The sequence below is a fragment of the Quercus lobata genome, chromosome 4 (assembly GCF_001633185.2).
Source record: "Quercus lobata isolate SW786 chromosome 4, ValleyOak3.0 Primary Assembly, whole genome shotgun sequence".
Classification (NCBI taxonomy): Eukaryota; Viridiplantae; Streptophyta; class Magnoliopsida; order Fagales; family Fagaceae; genus Quercus; species Quercus lobata.
Window position 1 is genome coordinate 56,615,243 of NC_044907.1, and position 20,221 is coordinate 56,635,463.

General features: G+C 37.9%; 1 protein-coding gene across 1 annotated transcript; it reads left to right on the forward strand.

Annotated features, from left to right (window-relative positions):
- The first annotated feature begins 1,760 nt into the window (after window positions 1-1,760).
- On the forward strand, window positions 1,761-8,783 carry LOC115986496 (DEAD-box ATP-dependent RNA helicase 31-like). Its single transcript, XM_031109599.1, has 10 exons — window positions 1,761-2,990; window positions 4,074-4,180; window positions 4,361-4,416; window positions 4,965-5,189; window positions 5,517-5,723; window positions 5,806-5,892; window positions 5,985-6,080; window positions 6,338-6,553; window positions 7,231-7,413; window positions 8,351-8,783. The coding sequence occupies exons 1-10, from the start codon at window positions 1,909-1,911 to the stop codon at window positions 8,576-8,578; spliced, it is 2,487 nt and encodes an 828-aa protein (XP_030965459.1). The 5' UTR covers window positions 1,761-1,908; the 3' UTR covers window positions 8,579-8,783.
- Window positions 8,784-20,221: the final 11,438 nt, after the last annotated feature.

Genomic DNA, 20,221 nt, shown 5'->3' on the forward strand with positions numbered 1-20,221 from the left:
CAAGATAGGAATATAGGCATGGTATCAAACAAGAATGTTCATACTTATTATCAAGGTAAACCCAAATGCATGTCCATGTGAATGCATGACTTACCTCACTCACCTTTCTACATTATAGCACCTATGCATTAATGCATGATCATGTTATATGCATGTTCATGGCAAATCAAAGAAAACATTAGAGAGAAACTCTAATCTAGCATGTGAAGAACAAACATCAAACAAAACATAGAGGCAGAGACTCAAGAGCATGAAACAAGATAAGGCAGAAGCATATGGTATAAATAAAATAAAGAAACAGAGGCGAAAATGTTTAGATTAGGGTTTCTAGGCATGAGTATGCATGCACATACATAGGGCATGTGTACTTAGCCCAGTTGTATGCGTACGCATACTTCGAGTTAGCGTGCGCATGCAATAAGCATGCATACGCATACACACCCTAAACCTAACCTTGAAAAACAAGAATGCAGAACAGAACAGAAACAAAATTTAGCAACCTATCATATTATTATGGAGAAACAATGTAAGACTAAACTAAACAAACATATTAAAACACATACTAAGCAAATAAACAAGAGAAAAACAAAATTAAGCAAAGAAAATGAGGCAAGAAGAGCTAGAAGCTTTACCTCCAAAACAAAGGCTCCTTGGCTTGATTTTGACAATTCCCCTCGATCAAATAAGGAAGTGATTAGTAATCTTAAAACTCCAAGATCAAGGCCAGAAGAGGCCTCAATCAAAAAAAATTGACTTGAGGATTTTTCGTAAAAAACTCCAATTTTGATTCACTATTAATTTCTAGCAAATCTTATATTTTCCCTTAGGATTTTCTATGTGTTTTGGACTCAATCAAATAAGAAAGTGATTAGTAATCTTAAAACTCCAAGATCAAGGCCAAAAGAGGCCTCAATCAAAAAAATATTGACTTGAGGATTTTTCATAAAAAACTCCAATTTTGATTCACTATTTCTAGCAAATCTTATATTTTCCCTTAGGATTTTCTATGTGTTTTGAAAAGTTACTATGTATGGCCTTTTATAGTTCGAAAATGGGGGTTTGGAACAGCTCTTAGACAACGTGAAATTCATTTCGAAACCCAAACTTTAATGCAAAAAAAAAACTTGTCTTTCACAATTTCTAGAACCCTAACATGCATACGCATGCCCGTGTATGCGTATGCATGCATGAAGCATGCGTAAGCAAAGCTTAAGCATGCGTGCACATACGCATGTATGCGTACGCATGCTCTAGAGTTTCTGTGGTCTTTATTTTCCAAAAATAGATTATTTCATTCATAAAAGAGTTATATTTTTCCTAAAACACTTTCCTCAAGTTAATTTCAATCTGATCGGGGCCTAAACCAACCTTAGACTTTAGAATTTCAACATTATTAGGGAACGGAGGCCCGAGTCGTAAGGGGTACAAAATGCGATGTCTACACCAACTATACAATCCATTAGCTACGTAAGCATTTCCCGTTAATTAGTTGACAGAAGGAACCAATTTGACTACAAGTTAAAAATAACAAGACCAAATTGACTGCTACTAAAATGTACAGACCAAATTGACTATAATCTTGAAATGTAAGAACCAAAATGTTTTCACCTTTTTGTTTTATTTTATTTTATTTTTTTATTTTTTTTTTTTGGTGAGAATTGTAGCATAAGTTTGTTAATAAATAAATAAATAAAGAGAGAGAATAGTGACCCAAATAAACGACAATGTGTTGGTGGGCGTTTCCCTATCCTCGCTTTCATATTTTGGCAAAGAAAAGTAATTCTTAAACCCTGTCTGTCTGTTTGTCTCACAGCCTCTTATTTCGTTTTAAAACCCTAAAACACTGACTCTTCTTCAACTTCTTATCCGGCAGCCACAAACTGGAAACCGGAGAATCGAGGTTGTACAATGCCCGTTAAGCTCTTCCCACAGCTCCGTCTCCTCAAGCCCACTCTTCCGGTCACCGGTTTCCCTCTGACTATGAAACCCGGAGCTTGGGTCCAACCCTCTCATCGGGTCATACCCGTTTTCTCTCGCGTATTCCCATTGAGGCTTAGATACTCTGGTGGTCGTGCTTTCCATCTACTTCGCAATGAAAATGGAGAATTGGGTGTTCGAAGATTCTCCACTCGGCATTTGGGAAAGGAGGCTCGAAGGGCATCATCGTCATCTAAGAGCTTGATTGAAGATGAGGCTGAACTCAGTGATTGGGTTAGTGATTTGAGGACCGACTCGTTCCGAGGCCAACTCACTAGCGAAGACGAAGCCTCCGATGTAAATAGAGTTAGGAATAGAACGAGAGACCGGGATAGTAAGGGTGGTAGGGAGTCAAATTCAATGATGAACAACAACAAGAGGAGGAGGTCGAAGGAGTCGTTTGATGAGTCGAATCGGAATTCGAGGGTGAGTAGGCGGTTTGGGAGTGCATTGGAAGACAATGAGGGTGAGGGGGAAGGTGTGTCGTGGAGAGCAAATGGCGGGTTTCGAAGTGGGAATGAGATGGGAAGGAAAGGTGGGAGAGAGATGGATAAAGGGTATGAGAGAAATAGGAATGTGATGGGGAGAAGAGAGGTGGATAAGGGGTATGTGAGAGATAGAAATGTAAATAGAGGTAGTGATGGTTTAAGGAAAGGCGTGAAGGATTCGATAAAGCAACTGCGATGGATGGATGATGATGATGATGTGAATATGCGAAGTAGAAATGTAAATAGAGGTACCGAAGGGTTAAGAAAAGGCGTGAATAATTCGATGAAGCAGGATTTGATAAAGGAACCACGTTGGACGAATGATGAGGATGGAGAGAAGTTATTGCCTACTATAGGGGATTTGCTTAGTGAGGAAGATAGTGATAGTCAAGATGATGATGATGATGAATTGTTGAAGAAGAGTGCAAGCTCTATGTTTGGATTAGATGATGAAGTGAGTGCAAGGGTGTTACCAAGGCCTTCATCCTCAAAGTCTGACACTCAATCTTATTTAAGCGAAACTCGGTATGATTTAAAAGTGCAATTTCTATTATTGGTTTCCTCTAGTCTAGGCTTTAATTGAACTTGTTTTCACTTTTTTATTTTGTTTTTGTTTTTTTCTCTGTTAGTATTTGTTGTGGCTATGTTTTGGTAATGTCTAGGTGTACCAAAGTAACGAAATACAACTCACACATTCGAGGCCGCACAACATTTTGTGATATAAGGTTTACATAGGTTGTGTTTTTCTGCATAATTGAGGATAACGTAGTAACTGTAGCAACTATCGCAGCTTATCAAAAAAAAAAAAAATTAACTGTAGCATTATATAGTGCATATGGCTAAATTTATTTATGTACTATATTCCCTTTTTGCAATCAACTCATTGGTTGTTCTACATGGTTAAAATTTTCTAGACAAGCATGTTCTCACAACCACCTCACAGCTCTATATTATAAATATAGACAAGAAATAACTCAAGCCCTGTGAGATTTCTGCTAACGTGTTCCTGCCAAAAGTGTGTGGAAGTGTTTCATCACATTTGAAACCATGATGACAGTGGAACATTCTTCTCTCTAGTGGGAGCATTAAACTTGTCCGAAAATGCAAAATCAATAATGGGAATCATCATTGCAAGTGACACACCCTTAGCTTGATGCACATGTTGAAGCATTGGAACATTATTCTTCATCACTTTTATCTGTTCTTTCATCATGCTGTCTTCCTTTTCTTCAATTTTAGTTTGTTGTAGAAGAATACACGTTGGCTGAGATGTAATAGGCACAGCAATATACTAAATAGTAGCTGTTTTGTCAATTCCTTTTCCTATAATAAGCAAATTCAACTTATTTTGTTGGCTTTCTTGTTCTTGCTCAAAATTTCCCTCATGCAATTCAAGACTTCTCTCCTATTAAAAGTTTCCTCCATGAATTTTTCAGGTTGCTGTCCACAATTCTTTAATCTTTTTTTGCTCTGAACTCTTTACTGTTTTCATCATCTATGCAAACTATTATCACCACTGGCTAATAATCTTTTAGCTCCATGGCCAAGCTCACCACCTCTTTATTGCTACAGCATTTGTTAACATCTTACTTCTGTGAATGCCTGCAGATTTGATCAATGTTCAGTATCTCCATTGTCATTAAAAGGAATCAAAGATGCTGGGTATGAGAAAATGACCGTGGTACAAGAGGCAACTCTTCCAGTAATACTGAAAGGTTTGTTTTCAACTGTGCCCCTTAGGGTGCTACCAACCATCAGCTCTATTATGCACTCCTCAAATGATCATAAACATGGTGCCTTGCATTTTTTTTAGTATCATCATTTGTGAATCTGTTGATTTTATTGTCTTGCATTTCCATACTAAGGTGCTTACTCTAGATGATTTTGTTTTCTAGGCAAGGACGTTCTGGCCAAGGCTAGAACAGGCACTGGAAAAACTGTAGCATTTTTGGTAAGTTCCCTAATTTTGTGTCTGCATGGATGCATGTTGGCCTGTTAATCAAGGCAGAACTCCCATCTAAAAGCAGAACACATTATTCCACTTCTAAAGTCTGGATGACTTATCCATGTATTTGCATTGTGAATATCATCAAAGTCGTCCTTTCCCTTCTTTTTTTTCTTGGTGATAAGCCATCAAAGTCTTCTTTCTTAAGAATAATGTAAAATAAGAAAAGAATAAATGGTATACTTGGAATTATAAGGAATTAAATTTGAGTTGAAATTTTTAATACTGGTTTTTAAGATAAAATTAAAATTTGTCTTTTCAGTTTGAAAGTCTAAGCATGGTAAAAGGTTTTCTAGCGATCCAATGAGTCTGCAATCAATTTGTTTGTATGTAGCTGTATTAAAATCTCCAAAGAACAGAAATTCTCTGAATTTTGACTTTATTTTGTCTGATGGCATCCAGAACTATAGGTTCAAGGGAGTTTACATGTACACGCACACATGTAGCATTGTTCGAGTGAGTTTTCACTCACTATTCTAAGTTCTTTCTTTCAGCTTCCATCAATCGAGGTTGTTGTAAAGTCACCTCCTATTGGTCATGACCAAAAGTGGCCCCCTATTCTTGTGCTTGTGATATGCCCAACTCGAGAGCTTGCAAGCCAAGCTGCTGCAGAGGCTAATATCCTGTTGAAGTATCATCCTTCTATTGGTGTTCAAGTTGTAATAGGAGGAACAAGACTTGCTCTGGAACAGAAACGCATGCAAGCAAACCCTTGCCAGGTGAGTGTTTTATTATTTGCCAAAGGACTGTCATTTATGGACTCTTATGATATTCACTAGGCCAAACATTGATTGGAATGTTAGTATGTTATGGGATGGGTGCAGAGTGGGAGTGGTAAAGTATGCTGGTAGATCGGATTTTAGGTTATTTTGACTCTATCCTCTTTTTTTACTTGATCGCAAGTTACCAGAAAAATCAATACTAGGTCCTCACTGAGTTTCTGTTAAATATATACTGTTGCAAAGCTTACTGATACAGGTTAATATCATTGTCTCAAAATAGTTAATTGGACTTGTTTTTATGGTTCCCACATTCATAACTTACAGATTCTTGTTGCTACACCTGGAAGGCTCAGAGATCATATTGAGAATACCGCAGGTTTTGCAACTAGGCTGATGGGTGTGAAAGTCCTTGTACTTGATGAAGCTGATCATTTACTAGACATGGGATTTCGTAAAGACATTGAGAAGATCATTGCTGCTGTTCCTAAACATCGACAGACGCTTTTGTTTTCTGCCACAGTTCCTGAAGAGGTTTCTATTACAATTATTAGTCTGTGCTGATATTTCATGTAAAATCACAATACAAATAGCTAACTTGCTTTTTGGTATGAAGGTCTGTCAAATCAGTCACATTGCTTTGAAAAGAGATCATGAATTTATCAATACAGTTCAAGAAGGCACTGAGGAGACGCATTCACAGGTAATCCTTTATCCAACTCTGTTTCTTAGTTGATTCTGTAAATTTAATGAATTTGTTTATTTCTCAATTCTTTAAATGCTGGATCATTTCAGGTCAGACAGATGCATTTAGTGGCTCCTTTAGACAAGCATTTTTCCCTACTGTATGTTCTTCTAAAAGACCATATTGCAGATGATGTTGACTATAAGGTATGCATTGTAATCTACAAGCCTACGCCATAGACTCTTTATTAGAGTAGTTATTGTCAAGATGTTTTTGAGGAGGCTCACAAACATTATTGAACATCTGTCAAGGTTGTCACGAGTATTTTATTCAATTCAGACCTCAGGTTTTCAGTGTCAGTATCTGCATTGTTTTCTTGAACTGTCTCTGATGCCAATAGTTTTTGTTCGAAAGCAATTTCGTGGTTGTCCAAAATATGTTATTTAGCATTTGGTTTGTGCAGGTTCTTGTATTCTGCACAACTGCCATGGTTACACGGTTGGTTGCTGACCTTCTTGGGGAGCTGAACTTGAATGTCAGAGAGATCCATTCTAGAAAGCCACAGAGTTACAGAACCAGGATATCTGATGAATTCAGGAAGTCAAAGGGTCTTATCCTTGTGACATCTGATGTATCTGCACGTGGAGTAGATTATCCAGATGTTACCCTTGTCATACAGGTAATGGATTGTTAGTTTCTGGTCATGTGGACTTGAACTTAGTGCAAATCATTTATCGCTGTGGCAATTTTTGGAGTATTTACTTGCCTTTTGCAATTGAGAAGCATTCTACGCACAAATCATAGACAGCAAAGTTTAATGTCAATTTGTCACTTCTTATAAACCCTTTTCACCTTGCATTTCTGAGTCCCTGCTTTGATTTTTAGGCAAGACTAGTTTATTCACTCAAATTGAATTTAGGGTCCGTTTGGATACAACTGAAAACTGAAACTGAAAACTAAAAAACACTGTAGTAAAATAATTTTTAAATATGTGAATAATACCGTGAGACCCATTTTTAATGAAAAAGTTGCTGAAAAGTGAAATTTGTGGGTTCGTGAACAGTAAAATTTGTGTTGAAAAAGTGAAAAAAGTCAAACTTTGTAGCTACTGTTCATGAACATTGCATGAACAGTAGCTGTGTTGGTCTCTCAAACGCGTGCCAAAAAAAAAAAAAAAACAGAAAACGCAAAACGTGCGTTTGGGAAACGCAAACGTGCTTCCCAAACGCACACTTAGCCTCTTTTTTGTTTCTTTTTTTTTTTTTTTTTCCAATATTCAAACCTTTTGAATATTCAGTACACTTTGTTCAGTTATCAATTTCACCATCTTTTTTGTTTTGGTGGATGCAATTATAGGTGGGTTTGCCTTCTGACAGAGAACAGTATATACATAGACTTGGTAGAACTGGGCGTAAAGGTAAAGAAGGGCAAGGCATATTGTTACTAGCACCTTGGGAGGAATTCTTTTTATCTACTATCAAGGATTTGCCAATATCGAAGGCTCCAGTACATTTGGTTGATCCAGACACAAAGAAAAAGGTAAGCTTACAAATATTTTCTTCTCTCTTGGTCTCTCTCTGTCTTCGAGTTTTTCTTTCTACTATATGTCAGCACACACGACAGACTCTTTTAATCTTTTTTTTATTTTAAATATTTAAAAACATATGTAGTGTAGTTATAATCCTAAAGAGCCTGCCTTGGTGAGGTTCCATGACATCAAAAGTAAGTTGTAATCCTAAGGAGCAAAAATGTAGAGATGAAGTTGTGTGAATAAATATTGAGTATCTTGGATTAATAATTCATAAGGATGAAGAGATTGAAGAGCATATGATAATAGTAGGCTGGATGAAGTGAAGCACATAAAAAATAGTGTCATTATAGGTACCTATTATGTTGAAGAGAGAATTTTATTAGACTACTAAGAAGCAATATGTTTATAAAATTAGTGTAGCTGAAATGAAAATGTTAAAATAATATCAGTATAAGTAGTAAAAAAGAACATGTCAATTGATGATGTGACAAGTTTTTTTTCTTTAGAACTTTATTCGATTGGTTTTCTTCTCTTCTTGTTTTTCTTGATTCTTGTAATTTTTATTCTTGATTGTTGACCCCCTATACACTCCCTGTGTGCTAGGGCGTCCTTTTTTTGATATCAATAAAGCTTATTACTTATTAAAATTTAAAAAAAAATAAAAATAAAAATAAAAAAAAGACAAAAAAGAAGGCTTAGTTGGAGAGAGAGAGAGAGAGGAAAGAAAAACTAAAGCAGAAAGTGGTGAGGTAGAGAACATGAGTTGGAAATTGAGTGATGGTGATTTAGTAAATTTAATTTCTATTTGGCAGTTGGAGTACTAGATAAATTTAAATGGCTCAATTTACTAATATGTCTTGATTATTTTTCTTTAAAACACTTTTTAAACCATTTTGTAGTATAGATTCCCACAAACATTTTTCTAATGCACATTTGATGAAACAGGTTGAACGAGCACTATCCCAAGTGGAGATGAAGAACAAAGAAACAGCATACCAGGCCTGGCTTGGTTATTACAATTCCAATAAGAAAGTGGGCAGAGACAAGCATAGGCTTGTGGAGCTTGCTAATGAATTCAGCCGAAGCATGGGGCTTGACAACCCTCCTGCAATTCCCAAGCTTGTCCTTGGCAAGATGGGCCTAAGAAATATCTCTGGTTTGCGCTCCAAATAATTCCAAAGCTCCGCCTTTTTGTCTTCTACCTAATTAACTAATTAATCGCCCCCGACCCCCCCCAAAAAAAAAAAGAATATAGATCTTACTGTGAGTTGACTTTTTTTTTTGGGAAATACCCCTGGAATATTTGGTTATTATCAAATAGTTTATGATGAATGTATTCTTTGACATTTCTTTTGCTATAGAGTTTGGTATTTTTAAATTGGTAAAATTACTAGGACCACAACCAACTTTACACCCATTTTAACGACTATTTGATGTGGCTAACTAGGAAAAGTGAAGAAAAAAAATGATAGGTTCATATGAAAGTGATAGACAATCGGTCACTATCTGCCACATAGAATAGTTATGAAAATATAGGCAGAATTGGTTTGTCCTAGAATAACTCAATACAAAAACAAACAAAAAGAATATAGATCTTACTTTGAGTTGATTATTTTTGGGAAATACCCTGGGAATATTTGATTACTATCAAATAGTTTATGATGAATGTATTCTTTGACATTTCTTTTGCTATATATAGTTTTGTGTTTTTAACAACTATTCGATGTGGCTAATTGGGAAAGGTGAAAAAAAAATGATGGATTCATGTGAAAATGATAGATGCCTGGTCATTGTCTACCGCATAGAATGGTTATGAAAATATAGGCGAAATTGGTTTGTCCTAGAATAACTCAATACAAAAACAAACATTTCAAGACTTTCCTTCAAATGATGAAAACATTCCCATCAGCTTCACTAATTTTAAATTTCAGCAAAAAGTTTTCTAAGCCCAACCAAAACATGCGTTTATCAATCTCCCTAAATTGGCAAAAGCTTTTAACGATGCATAGTATCCTCATTACTACTATCATCACTAAAGTTAAAAAAAAAAAAAAAAAATCAATTTCAATTTTCATTCTCTCTCTCTCTCTCTCTCTCTCTCTCTCTCTCTGATTCTCTCTCATCTCCCTCTCTTTCTCTCCTATTCTGACTGCCTCTCCTCTCTTTTCGCTTTTGTTGTCTTATTTGTGTCTATTCTCGTCTCTCTTCTTGGTCATATAAAAATCACCACCAAATAGGTGGAGTTTCTGGTGAGTGAGGTGTTTGTGTGGTTGTGGTGCAGTAATGGATTTATGGTGGTGCGATTTGATTTTGTGGAGATGCAATTTGGTCTACCTCTCTTCTCTCTCTTCATCAAATTTGATGTTTTTGGTATTTTCAGTGGTAGTGCAATGGCGTGATTTGGCAGTTCTGGTGGTTCTAGTGGCGATCAGATCTAGTTCTAGTAGTTTTATGATTTGAGTTCTTCATGAAAGTTGAATAGTATTGATAAAGTATTGAGGCTTATGTATGCCTATGAAAAAAAGATAGCTATACTAGTAAAAGTATAGTTTTTAAAATTAGTTTAGCTAAACATTTAAGGAGACTGATGTAAATCCTCTAATATAACATCAATCACATCCAGTCCTCTAAAATGCATTGAAATCCAAAATAGGGAATATTGTACACAAAATACTGTAAACACTCGCATGTAATTCTTTATAGTTCAATTTTTTGTTAAAAAAGGAATGCTACAATATCCTTCAAATTTAGAGAATAGTAGCTTTTGTATTTCACTATTTCTTAAATATACTATTTTTTATTCGCCTCTCTCTCTCTCCACCAAGACCGTTGCAGCATTGCAACCCTTCTCTCTCCATCTCACCCTTCATTGCCTTTTTCACCTTCTTAATCCCTAGTGCTAATCCAAACTCAAGCTAGAGACCTAGTCTAGATCAAGTCCGATTCTGAGAACTTGGTTCAAACCAAGCATAATATTGGACTAATTTGCTCTCTCTCTCTCTCTCTCTCTCTCTCCCTCTCTCTCTCTCTCTGAGGGTTTTTCTATCTAATGAAATTCGTTCAATTTCTCACTTCCCAACTTCATTTGCAAGAGAAATTTTAGAGCTAAAGGTTGCAATTTACTTGGTGTGGTTTTTACATTTACAATGCTAGAAAATTCTCATGATGTTAGAGCTAAAAGTAGCAATTTACTTAGGGAAAGCTTCTCCAATATCTTTTTATTGGATGTGAATTTGGACAAATCCATCATTACATTGCATTTTCTTATTATATCCTCAATGATTACAAAATTTCAAGAAAATCAAAGTTTCGTAGATATGTCATTAGTTAAATGTTTAAATGTTTAAATTTTTATCATTTTAAATTGCATATAAAAAATAAGTTTATGGATCGAATAGTAAATAACATCCAATTTGAACTATATTTGACATGCGTGTTATGAACATAAAATACATACAATACAACAGTTATCAAAATTCGCATCCAATAACAAAAATGTAGGAGTTTGAAGGCCTCTAAACTAGTTTAGAGAGAAACTTTGTCCTTTATTTAAGCTAGAGGATCTTATGATTTCAGAGCTCTTTCTAGTCAAATTTATGTATATGTTATCAAATCTTTGAGTTTTAGCGACAATAGTGTGTTTCGTTTAGTGATTTGGCTACACAGTGGGTTTTGTTTTTAACTTAGAAAACATGAATATATTATTTGGTTTATAAAATAATCAAATAATCTAAATTCTACAAGATTCAAATATAAACAAGAATTCAAATGACTAAAAACAAGAGAATTCTCAAAATAAATGTAAGTTTTAATACAAGAATAATTCTTCAAGAACAATTTACTCTCTTTTTTTCTTTCTTCAATGCAAAGTAAGAACAATTTCTACTTGAAACCCTAATTGTAGTCCATATGTAGCAAAGAAAAAAACATCCTAGCAAAGAAAAAATCCCAATTAAGTGCTAATACACGATAGAATCGAGGGTAGCACAATAAAATGTATTAGGTTTGTATGGAGCAAGGGAGTAATGATCAACCAGATTTGTGTCCAAAAGGATAGGACAATGATCGGATTTTATAGCACCCAAATGGTGAATGGTAGCCTTTGGAAAAGCTAATCTCCAAAACATGCTAGCTATACCCTGGTCCAACCTCTCCCTTATGACATTCCTTCTCCATCTTTTTTTCCACCAAGTAAATCTACTTTTAGAGGACCCTAGATCAATAGCTCACAACTCAAAAAGAATTTCCTTCAAAAAGTTTGGGAACATTGAGCTCTCAGCTCTTCCTCCATCCTTTTTTTCACTATCGAAGACAATGTTGAAGTCTCCAAAGCAAATCCAAGGCCCTTGAATTGATTCCAGTAAAGCACACAAATTCTCCCAAGCCTTTCTTTTCTTAGCTACATTAGGTGGTCCATAGAAGCCAACCAAATACCAATCTCCACCAGGATCCCTAATTTTGACCAAATACCAATCTCCATAACTTGAATTTTCAGGTTGTTCTTCCACATTAAACATAATCCCCCTGCTCTACCCTTTGCCTCAATTACCACCTTTTCATTAAAACCAACCCTCCTCTTTACAAACTTCATATGGTCTTCATTTGCTTTCGTTTCACATAGAAAAATTATATCCAGATTATGACCTCTTTTTTAAGCTCTGAGGGCTCTCACCCATGAGGCATTGCAAATGCCTCTACAGTTCCACCCTAAAGCTCTCATTGTGAATGCAAACAACACACTCTACCAAAACCTATACTCAAAATGTAATACACCCACCAAGTCTTTTTATAGCATCCCCAACACAACTAAACACTTAAAAACAAATACCCACAACAAATATAGAAAGAAGTCCAGTAGACAACGATTACCTTACAAATAGATTAGGCATTGATTAATGAAGGAGATTTGAGCAGGATAAAGAAAGGAGAGATGAATTGACTTCACAAATCCCCCTCCTGAAAACTATATAAAATTGAATGTGGATATTGTCTCATAGGATTTCACCTCCTTAGCTGTGGTGGCTAGAAATGAGAATGAAGAGGTGTTAAAGGTATGACTAAAATTCATGACTTATGCACTCCTACTCAGGCTGAAGCAACTGCGATTTTGTGGGCATTAAACTTGGCTATCTCTGAAAATTGGTGCAACATCATAGTGGAAGGGGATGCAAAAATATGTTTTGATGCCTTGTCTAAAGAGGAAGAAACCAACTGATTGGTCTATCTCCTCTATCATTCATAATGCTTTTGATTTAACTTTATCTTTTGTTAGTTGTGAGTTTTGTTGGGTTAGAAGATCTTTAAACTCGGCAGCTCATCTTGCTGCTAAATATGTTGTTGCTTTTAAAGTAGGTTTATCTTGTAATAACTGTAAATTGCCTCTTATTTTGGAAGCTTGTAGGCAAGATTGTTGTATAGACTTTTTTTCTGTTTAGTCTTTTAATAAAATGGTAGTTTATCAACCAAAAAAAAAAAAAAAAAGCGAAATGAATATCAACAATGATGGTTAATAATAGATCCCAACATAAAATTTAGGGAAAACAAAGAGTAGGATAATTGTGTAAACAAAAATGATTGCTCAAATCATGTGAATAGCGAAAGAATAAGAACAATGTCAGAAATACGATACTCGAATTGTCATGTAATGTTTATTTCCTATGCAAGAAAGGTCATGGCCACGTATTGCCTACACGGGTTGGGTTGAGTCACTAGACAATAACAAATCATTAACCAAAATCACGACACCCCAACTCCACGTCAACAATTACATAATCCAAAATCAAATCATAGCCTCCGTATATTCCTCATGGATTGGACTGGATCACTAAAATGATCTCATAGCAAGGAATTCAAGCAAGGCTGTCATACAAACTTGACCATATTAATATCGTAAATAGAAATAACTCGAGATATAAGAATGTAATATGAGATGAAAAAGGGTCACAAGTATAAACAAAATAACGTGTAAAGAGGATGGGGGAATTTTGCCATTAAACATGATTTTAATAACTATTTCATTAGTTGACATGTTTTCAAAATATTTTAATAAACTAGCATCTTGAGCCTAAGAGGCTCGAGTTCAGTGATGAAACTTGAGTCTCTAAGGCTCGAGTTCCAAGCTGATGTGGATATATAATCCATGTGGAACTCGAGTTCCATAGTGTACAGAAAGAAGCAGGCCGAGGAGAAAAAGAAGAGAAGAAGAAGAAGAAGATTCAAAGATCTTAAGAAGAAGAACCCACAGCACACACATACCCATATCTAAAGGCAAGAGACTCAAGTTCATGTGAATATTTTCTTCCACATCATGCCACTACTTGGAACTCAAGGCTTAGAGACTTGAGTTTCTTTACTAAACTTGAGTTTTAGAGCCACGAGATGCTAGTTTACAAAATAGCTTTGCAAACTTGACAACTAACTAAATTGTTCCGAAAATCATGTTAAATGCCAAAAAAATCCAAGAGGATTTCAATGAGTTGCTAGGACATGTTTGCTTTGCCATAGAGGTACTACTATTGGTGTTATCAAACCCTAATTGGATGTCCCAAACATATTATTTTATTCAATTTGGTTGAATCGTCATTAGATTGAAAAATGTTAATTTTAGTTGTAAATTGAATAACTAAAAAACCTTTCTTTTTTCGGGTCTCTTCATTCTACTCAACCTTTGACCAAATTTGGGGTTCAAACCTTTAATTGTGACCCTCATTTTATAATCTTGAGTAATCAATTTAATAGATTGATAATGATAGCTGAAACACAAAATCCCCCAATTTGCAATAGAACTAGAATGGGTCAAGAAGATGAATTTTTGTCGAAATCCAATGGTGGCAACACTTGGGAAGACAAGACGGTTGGGCTGGGAGCAAGGGACATCAACCAGCCCTGGCGAGTTCTTAGTTTGGTCTTAGAAAGGCTTGGTTTACGGTGTTTTAATTGCTAATAAAATTTTCCAACAAAATTTTTCTATTATTCGACAACTTTCCAGTGACGATGTTGTTCAGAACTTTAGAGAAAGAAGAGACTCGTGGTTTTTGGTGGCAAGTAGAATTATTGGGGTCTATGTATCCTCTAGAGTGCATTATACAAGGACATTTTTCTTTCATACTAATGCAATACCTCTTAATCACAAAAAAAAAAAATATATATATATATATATATAATAAAATCAACACCTCTACTAATTGGAAGAGCATTCTAATTCCAAGTGGTTGGTCTAGTAATTTTCAAAAATTATGTGATTTATAAGATCCTAAGTTCAAGTCTGAACTTAGTCTTATATTTCGTACCTTGGAGTCCTCCTCAATAGATGACTCATTGCAATAACTAGTGTGTAGAAGAAGGGAAGTAAGGCTCTAATATAAAAATAAATTGAATTAAAAGTGACTGGAAAGATCTAAGAAAAAATTGCTAAGCATTTTCTCTCTAGGTTTCTTCGAAACTCTAGAGGTGAAACAAGGGGCTTGTCGACAGACAAGAAGTGTTTCTCCCGTTCGGTAGAAATCTAGTTTAGCACTTCTCTATTTCCTTTGTTTCTGCCTGTTCCATCCCAACTTTGGTAGGTAACCTTTCCCCATGGAAGAACTATCGAAGCGTTGTGAGAAGTTACAACTAACAGAGCATGAAACAGAACAGGTGGACTTAGACGTTAAGGAGGTGACCGAGGGATGGGTCTTAGCTAGTAAGTTCCTATCCAAAAGACGTATTAATTCAGAGGCAGTAGTAAAGGCACTGAAGCCGATATGGAAGACAACGGAGAATTTCGAGATTCAGGATGCTGGAGACAACATAACTCTCTTCCTATTCCAATGGAAGACAACGGAGAATTTTGAGATTCAGGATGCTGGAGACAACATAACTCTCCTACTATTCCAAAAGAAAGAGGATATGAACCGGGTGTTGTGGGCAAGCCCGTGGTCTTTTGACAAATACCTTCTAGTCCTCCAAAAATTGGGAAAAGGGGACTCAGTCTCCTCGTTAAGTTTTGACAGAACCCCTTTCTGGATTCAGATACATGGCTTGCCTATGCGAATGCAAACAACAGAGGTGGCCGAAAAGATTACCAGCCCGATGGGGGTAATAAAGAAGGTAGATGTAGGGCCAAGGGGTTTTAGCGTGGTTAAGTACCTAAGGTTACACTTAACTATCGATATTTCAAAACCACTATGTAGAGGAAGAGTAGTTCGCATGGGTGGCACTGAAAAGGGATGGGTGGATTTTCGCTACGAAAGCCTCCCCATTTTCTGCTACTGGTGTGGCAAATTGGACCATGACGACAGAGATTGCCCACTTTGGATTGATAGCAAAGAATCACTAGCACTTGAAGAAAGTCAGTTTGGACCCTAGCTCCACGCAGACCCAGGAAGGCTCCAAAGGCCACAAGTGGTGGAAGCCCCCAACCGGAAAAACGAAGGGGAAGGAAAAAGCAAGGAAGGGGCACATCAGTGCAACACCCATAACTCGAGGAAAAATCGGTGGTTGCCAAGGGTGGTGTGCGACAACAATGAAATCTCCCCCCTCCACCAAAAGAAGCAACCAAGGTGTCAAACTTGGTAATGGCGGATGTGACACCTCAAGAAAAGAAGCTAGTAAACTTTGAGGAGCAATTGCGGGACATAGACTGCGCCATAAATGATGATGTTACGCTACAAGAACTAACAGGAATCAAGGAGCTAAAGAAAAATAACAGAGGTGGCTCAGGATTTTCGAATATTGAACAACCCAAGGTGTTGGGGACTGGAGTGAAAGAAAAAGTTAATAGGACCCAAATACAAAGCCCAGATTCAACTGCTGACTCAACTGATCCATATGGGCTTGCAAAAGAGCTAAACGAGGCCCAAAAAGGCCAAGGTTAGTTTGTTCTGAAAGTAGAAGAATGGGACCGGGTTTTAAGAAGTAAGGGAGGTGAAGTACTCCTAAAGGCCCATCCTCAAGCCCCCCACTTAAGAAATGACAACGTAGGGCAGAGTACGAGTACTCCCAAGAAACTTCCAAAGAAAAAGAAATTCACCGAGAGCAAGGGAAAAGAAAACAAGCGGCCATCAGGGCAGAATGAAATCCAAGATCACGAAGTGGAAAAGGGGGGCATTCAAGGTACGTGGAAAAGATTTCGGAGAGACAGTGAGGCAGCAGCAAGCTACACCACTGCCGTGCCTGAAACTGGTTCAAAGAGGAAGGGGACAACGCCGTCAAAAGAAGTCCAAAAAGAAATGGAAACTAGAAAATGGAGCAAGAAGGAGGAAGAAGTGGCTCTAATGGGTCAACTCATGGCAAGGCACTTGGGATCAACGGAGGCTGCAGTGCAGCCCCGCCGTCATCAATGAGTACTCTAGCTTGGAACTATAGAGGGCTTGGGAACCGGCGTACAATTCATGCTCTCGAGAAGATAGTGTCTTCTAAAGATCCCAATTTTATTTTTTTAATGAAAACAAAGCTTGTAGTTTCGAAAATGGTTGGTATTAAGGAAGGTTGAATCGTACCCAAGGGATGGTCGTACCGAGTAAGGGGCGAAGTGAGGGACTTGCCCTCCTGTGGAAAAAAGAGCTAAAGGTGGATGTCCAATCCTATTCGGGCAGCCACATTGATGCGATTAATGGGCTTCTATGGAAACCCTGGGTCTGCCTTGGAGATTTTAATGAGTTGATGAATGGGGGTGAGAAGGAGGGTGGCAAAGCTCGCCTAGTGAAGCAAATGGAAAATTTTTGTGAGGTAATCAATGCTTGCAATCTTCGTGATTTGGGTTATACGGGCCAGGATTTTACTTGGTGTAGGCGGTTGGGAAATAGAGGGTGGGTCAGGGAAAGGTTAGACAGAGCGTTAGTCTCAACAAACTGGGAAGCTAGATTTCCCCAAATGCAACTGCATCACAAACCCGATTCCTCATCTGACGATTGTATCCTAGTCCTTAAGGATGTCCAGAAAAACAATAAGAAGCGGTGTCGGAAAAAACTCTTCCGTTTTGAAGAAATGTGGCTTAAGGAAGGATCATGTATGGAGGTGGTGGAAAAGGCTTGGGTCAGAGGAGAGAATAAGGATTCGGTTTTCCCGCTTTTCTCCTGCTTGGCTGAATGTAGAGCTTCCTTGTCCTCTTGGAATGATATTTCCTTTGGGCATGTGGGTAAAAAACTTGCGTCTCTGCAAGCCAAACTAGAGGTTATAGAATGCAACAAGGGGTCCGCAATCACTATGGAAGAACTTGAATACACAAGAAGGGAAATAAACAAGCTACTGGAAGCGGAAGAGGTCATGTGGCGACAAAGGTCACGGATTAGCTGGCTGAAGCATGGTGATAAAAACACTTTGTTCTTCCCTACAAAAGCCTTTAGCAGGTACCAACGTAACACCATTCAAGGTGTGATGGATGATGCAGGGTGTTGGTAGAGCGAGGAAGATGGGATTGGTAGAACCTTCAAGGATTACTATGTGAATCTGTTCTCCACTTCCCACCCAAAAATAAGTGAGGAACTTATCCACTCTATACATAGGAAGGTGTCAGACCCGATGAACATCCTCCTTTCTCAGGACTTCTGGGCCTCTAAAGTGGAAACCGCACTGAAACAGATGTACGCCACCTCTACCCCAAGGTTGGACAAAATGCCTCCAATTTTCTACCAAAAATTCTAGCCAACGGTATGCCCCATTGTCACTAAAATTGTCTTAGATTTTCTAAATTTAGGCATCACTCCACCGAATTTCAATGAGACTCACATTGTTCTAATTCCAAAAGTAAAAGAACCAAAAAGGGTGACGAACATCCGCCCGATAAGCTTGTGCAACGTTGCTTATAAAATTGCATCCAAGACTATGGCCAACAGACTAAAGCAGGTCCTACCTCAGCTGGTGTGTGAGAACTAGAGTGCTTTCATGGCTGAAAGGCTCATTACAGACAACGTACTGGTGGCTTCAGAGACAATGTACCATATTGGGAGAAATGACTTTGAAATTGGATATGAGTAAGGCATATGACAGGGTGGAATAGGGATGTTTGGAGCGAATTATGCATAAAATGGGGTTTTCGGAGAAATGTCACTCTTGTTATGCAATGCCTCAGCACAGTCACTTACGCCATTAGAATTAATGGGGTCCCAAAGGGTCACATCATCCCTTCAAGAGAGTTGCGCCAAGGGGACCCATTATTGCCTTATTTATTCCTCCTCTGTGCTGAGGGTCTTTCGGCAATGCTTCACCAAGCAGTGCATGAGAAGAGACTAAGGGCGGTGTCTATTTGTAGAAGGGGGCCAAAAATCTCTCACCTCTTTTTCGCAGACAACAGCATAATCTTTGGGAGGGCTACCGAATTTGAGGGGTTGGAAATGTTGAGAATTCTCAAGGTATATGAGGACTCTTCGGGGCAGCAGCTAAACAAGCAGAAAACTTCTCTGTTCTTCAGCAAGAACACAATGGGGGAAATACAGAACAAGATCAAAACAATGTTTGGTGCCCAGATGATCAAGCAACACGAAACTTACCTCAATCTTCCCTCCCTTGTCAGAAGGTCCAAAACGAATTCTTTTTGCTCAATTAAAGACCAAGTTGGCTCACAAGCTGATCGGATGGAAAGAAAAGCTCCTTTCGACTACTGGTAAAAGAAATGTTCATCAAGGCCGTGGCCCAAGCCATTCCAACCTACACAATGAGCTGCTTCAAGCTCCCAAATAACCTTTGTGATGACCTCACTAGCATGGTAAGGCAATTCTAGTGGGGGCAAAGAAAAGACGAAAAGAAAATGTCTTGGGTAAGTTGGGAGAGAATGTGAGAGAATGTGTCAACCTAAGGAAAGCAGAGGAATGGGTTTTAGGGACTTGAAAAGTTTTAATAAAGCATTCCTAGCAAAACAAAGGTAGAGGCTCCAAACAAACACTCACTCTCTGTTCTCTAGGGTGTTCAAGGCAAAGTACCTCCTGGATTGTGATTTTGTTCAGGCAACTATTGGCAAGCATCCATCGTTTGCTTGGAGAAGCATTATGTCTGCCCAAGCAGTAGTAGAGAAGGGTAGATGTTGGAGAGTGGGCAATGGCAAAAGCATTCAAATAGGGAAAGATAGTTGGCTTCCCTCCAAGTCCTACACTCGGATTCTCTCTCCACTAACGGACTCATAGGCAAGCGCAAAGGTTAATGACCTTATTGTTGAAGAATTGGGGGAATGGAACTCTGTTGTGGTCAGATAGCTCTTTTACCTTGAGGAAGCGGATTTGATCCTGAGCATCCCATTAAGCCTAAGACTCCCAATGGATAGGATTGTGTGGAGGGTACAAAAAATGAGAACTTCTCTACCAACAGTGCTTACCATAGTATTAGAACAATGGGGAACAACAGTGGGGAGGATTGCTCTGAGGGATCAGGAATGAAGCTGGTCTGGAAAAGCATCTGGAATTTAAAACTTCCCAATAAGATTCGGAATTTTGCCTGGAGGGCATGCCGTGAAGCTCTAGCAACCAAATCAAACCTGAAGAAGAGGCAAATCACAAAGGATGATATTTGCCCTCAGCGTGGGAAAAGGGCAGAAACTAGCCTACAATTTATTCTAGTTCTACGACCGGGCTAAAGAGGCCTGGAGTAACAGCAAGACGGTGTTTCCTTTCTTTATTGATAGCGGACGGAGTTTTATTGATGTTGTGTGGCAAATGGTAAACCACAGACCAATATGCTCAGGTTTAATGGAAAAAGTCATCTCACTATGTTAGGAAATCTGGAAGCACCGAAACACAGTCCGCAACGGAGGTAGGCATCGCACAGGCAAAACTTTGGTCAGAAGCTCCACACCTTTAATGGAAGAGTTCAGAGAGGCAAATGAGAGGGAGAGCTGTTTGAACCCAG

Coding starts and splice junctions, on each gene's coding strand:
- LOC115986496 (XM_031109599.1), top strand. CDS start 1,909: ATGCCCGTTAAGCTCTTCCCACAGCTCCGTCTCCTCAAGCCCACTCTT. Junction 4,417..4,964: donor GAAAAACTGTAGCATTTTTG/GTAAGTTCCCTA, acceptor TCTTTCTTTCAG/CTTCCATCAATCGAGGTTGT. Junction 6,081..6,337: donor CAGATGATGTTGACTATAAG/GTATGCATTGTA, acceptor TGGTTTGTGCAG/GTTCTTGTATTCTGCACAAC.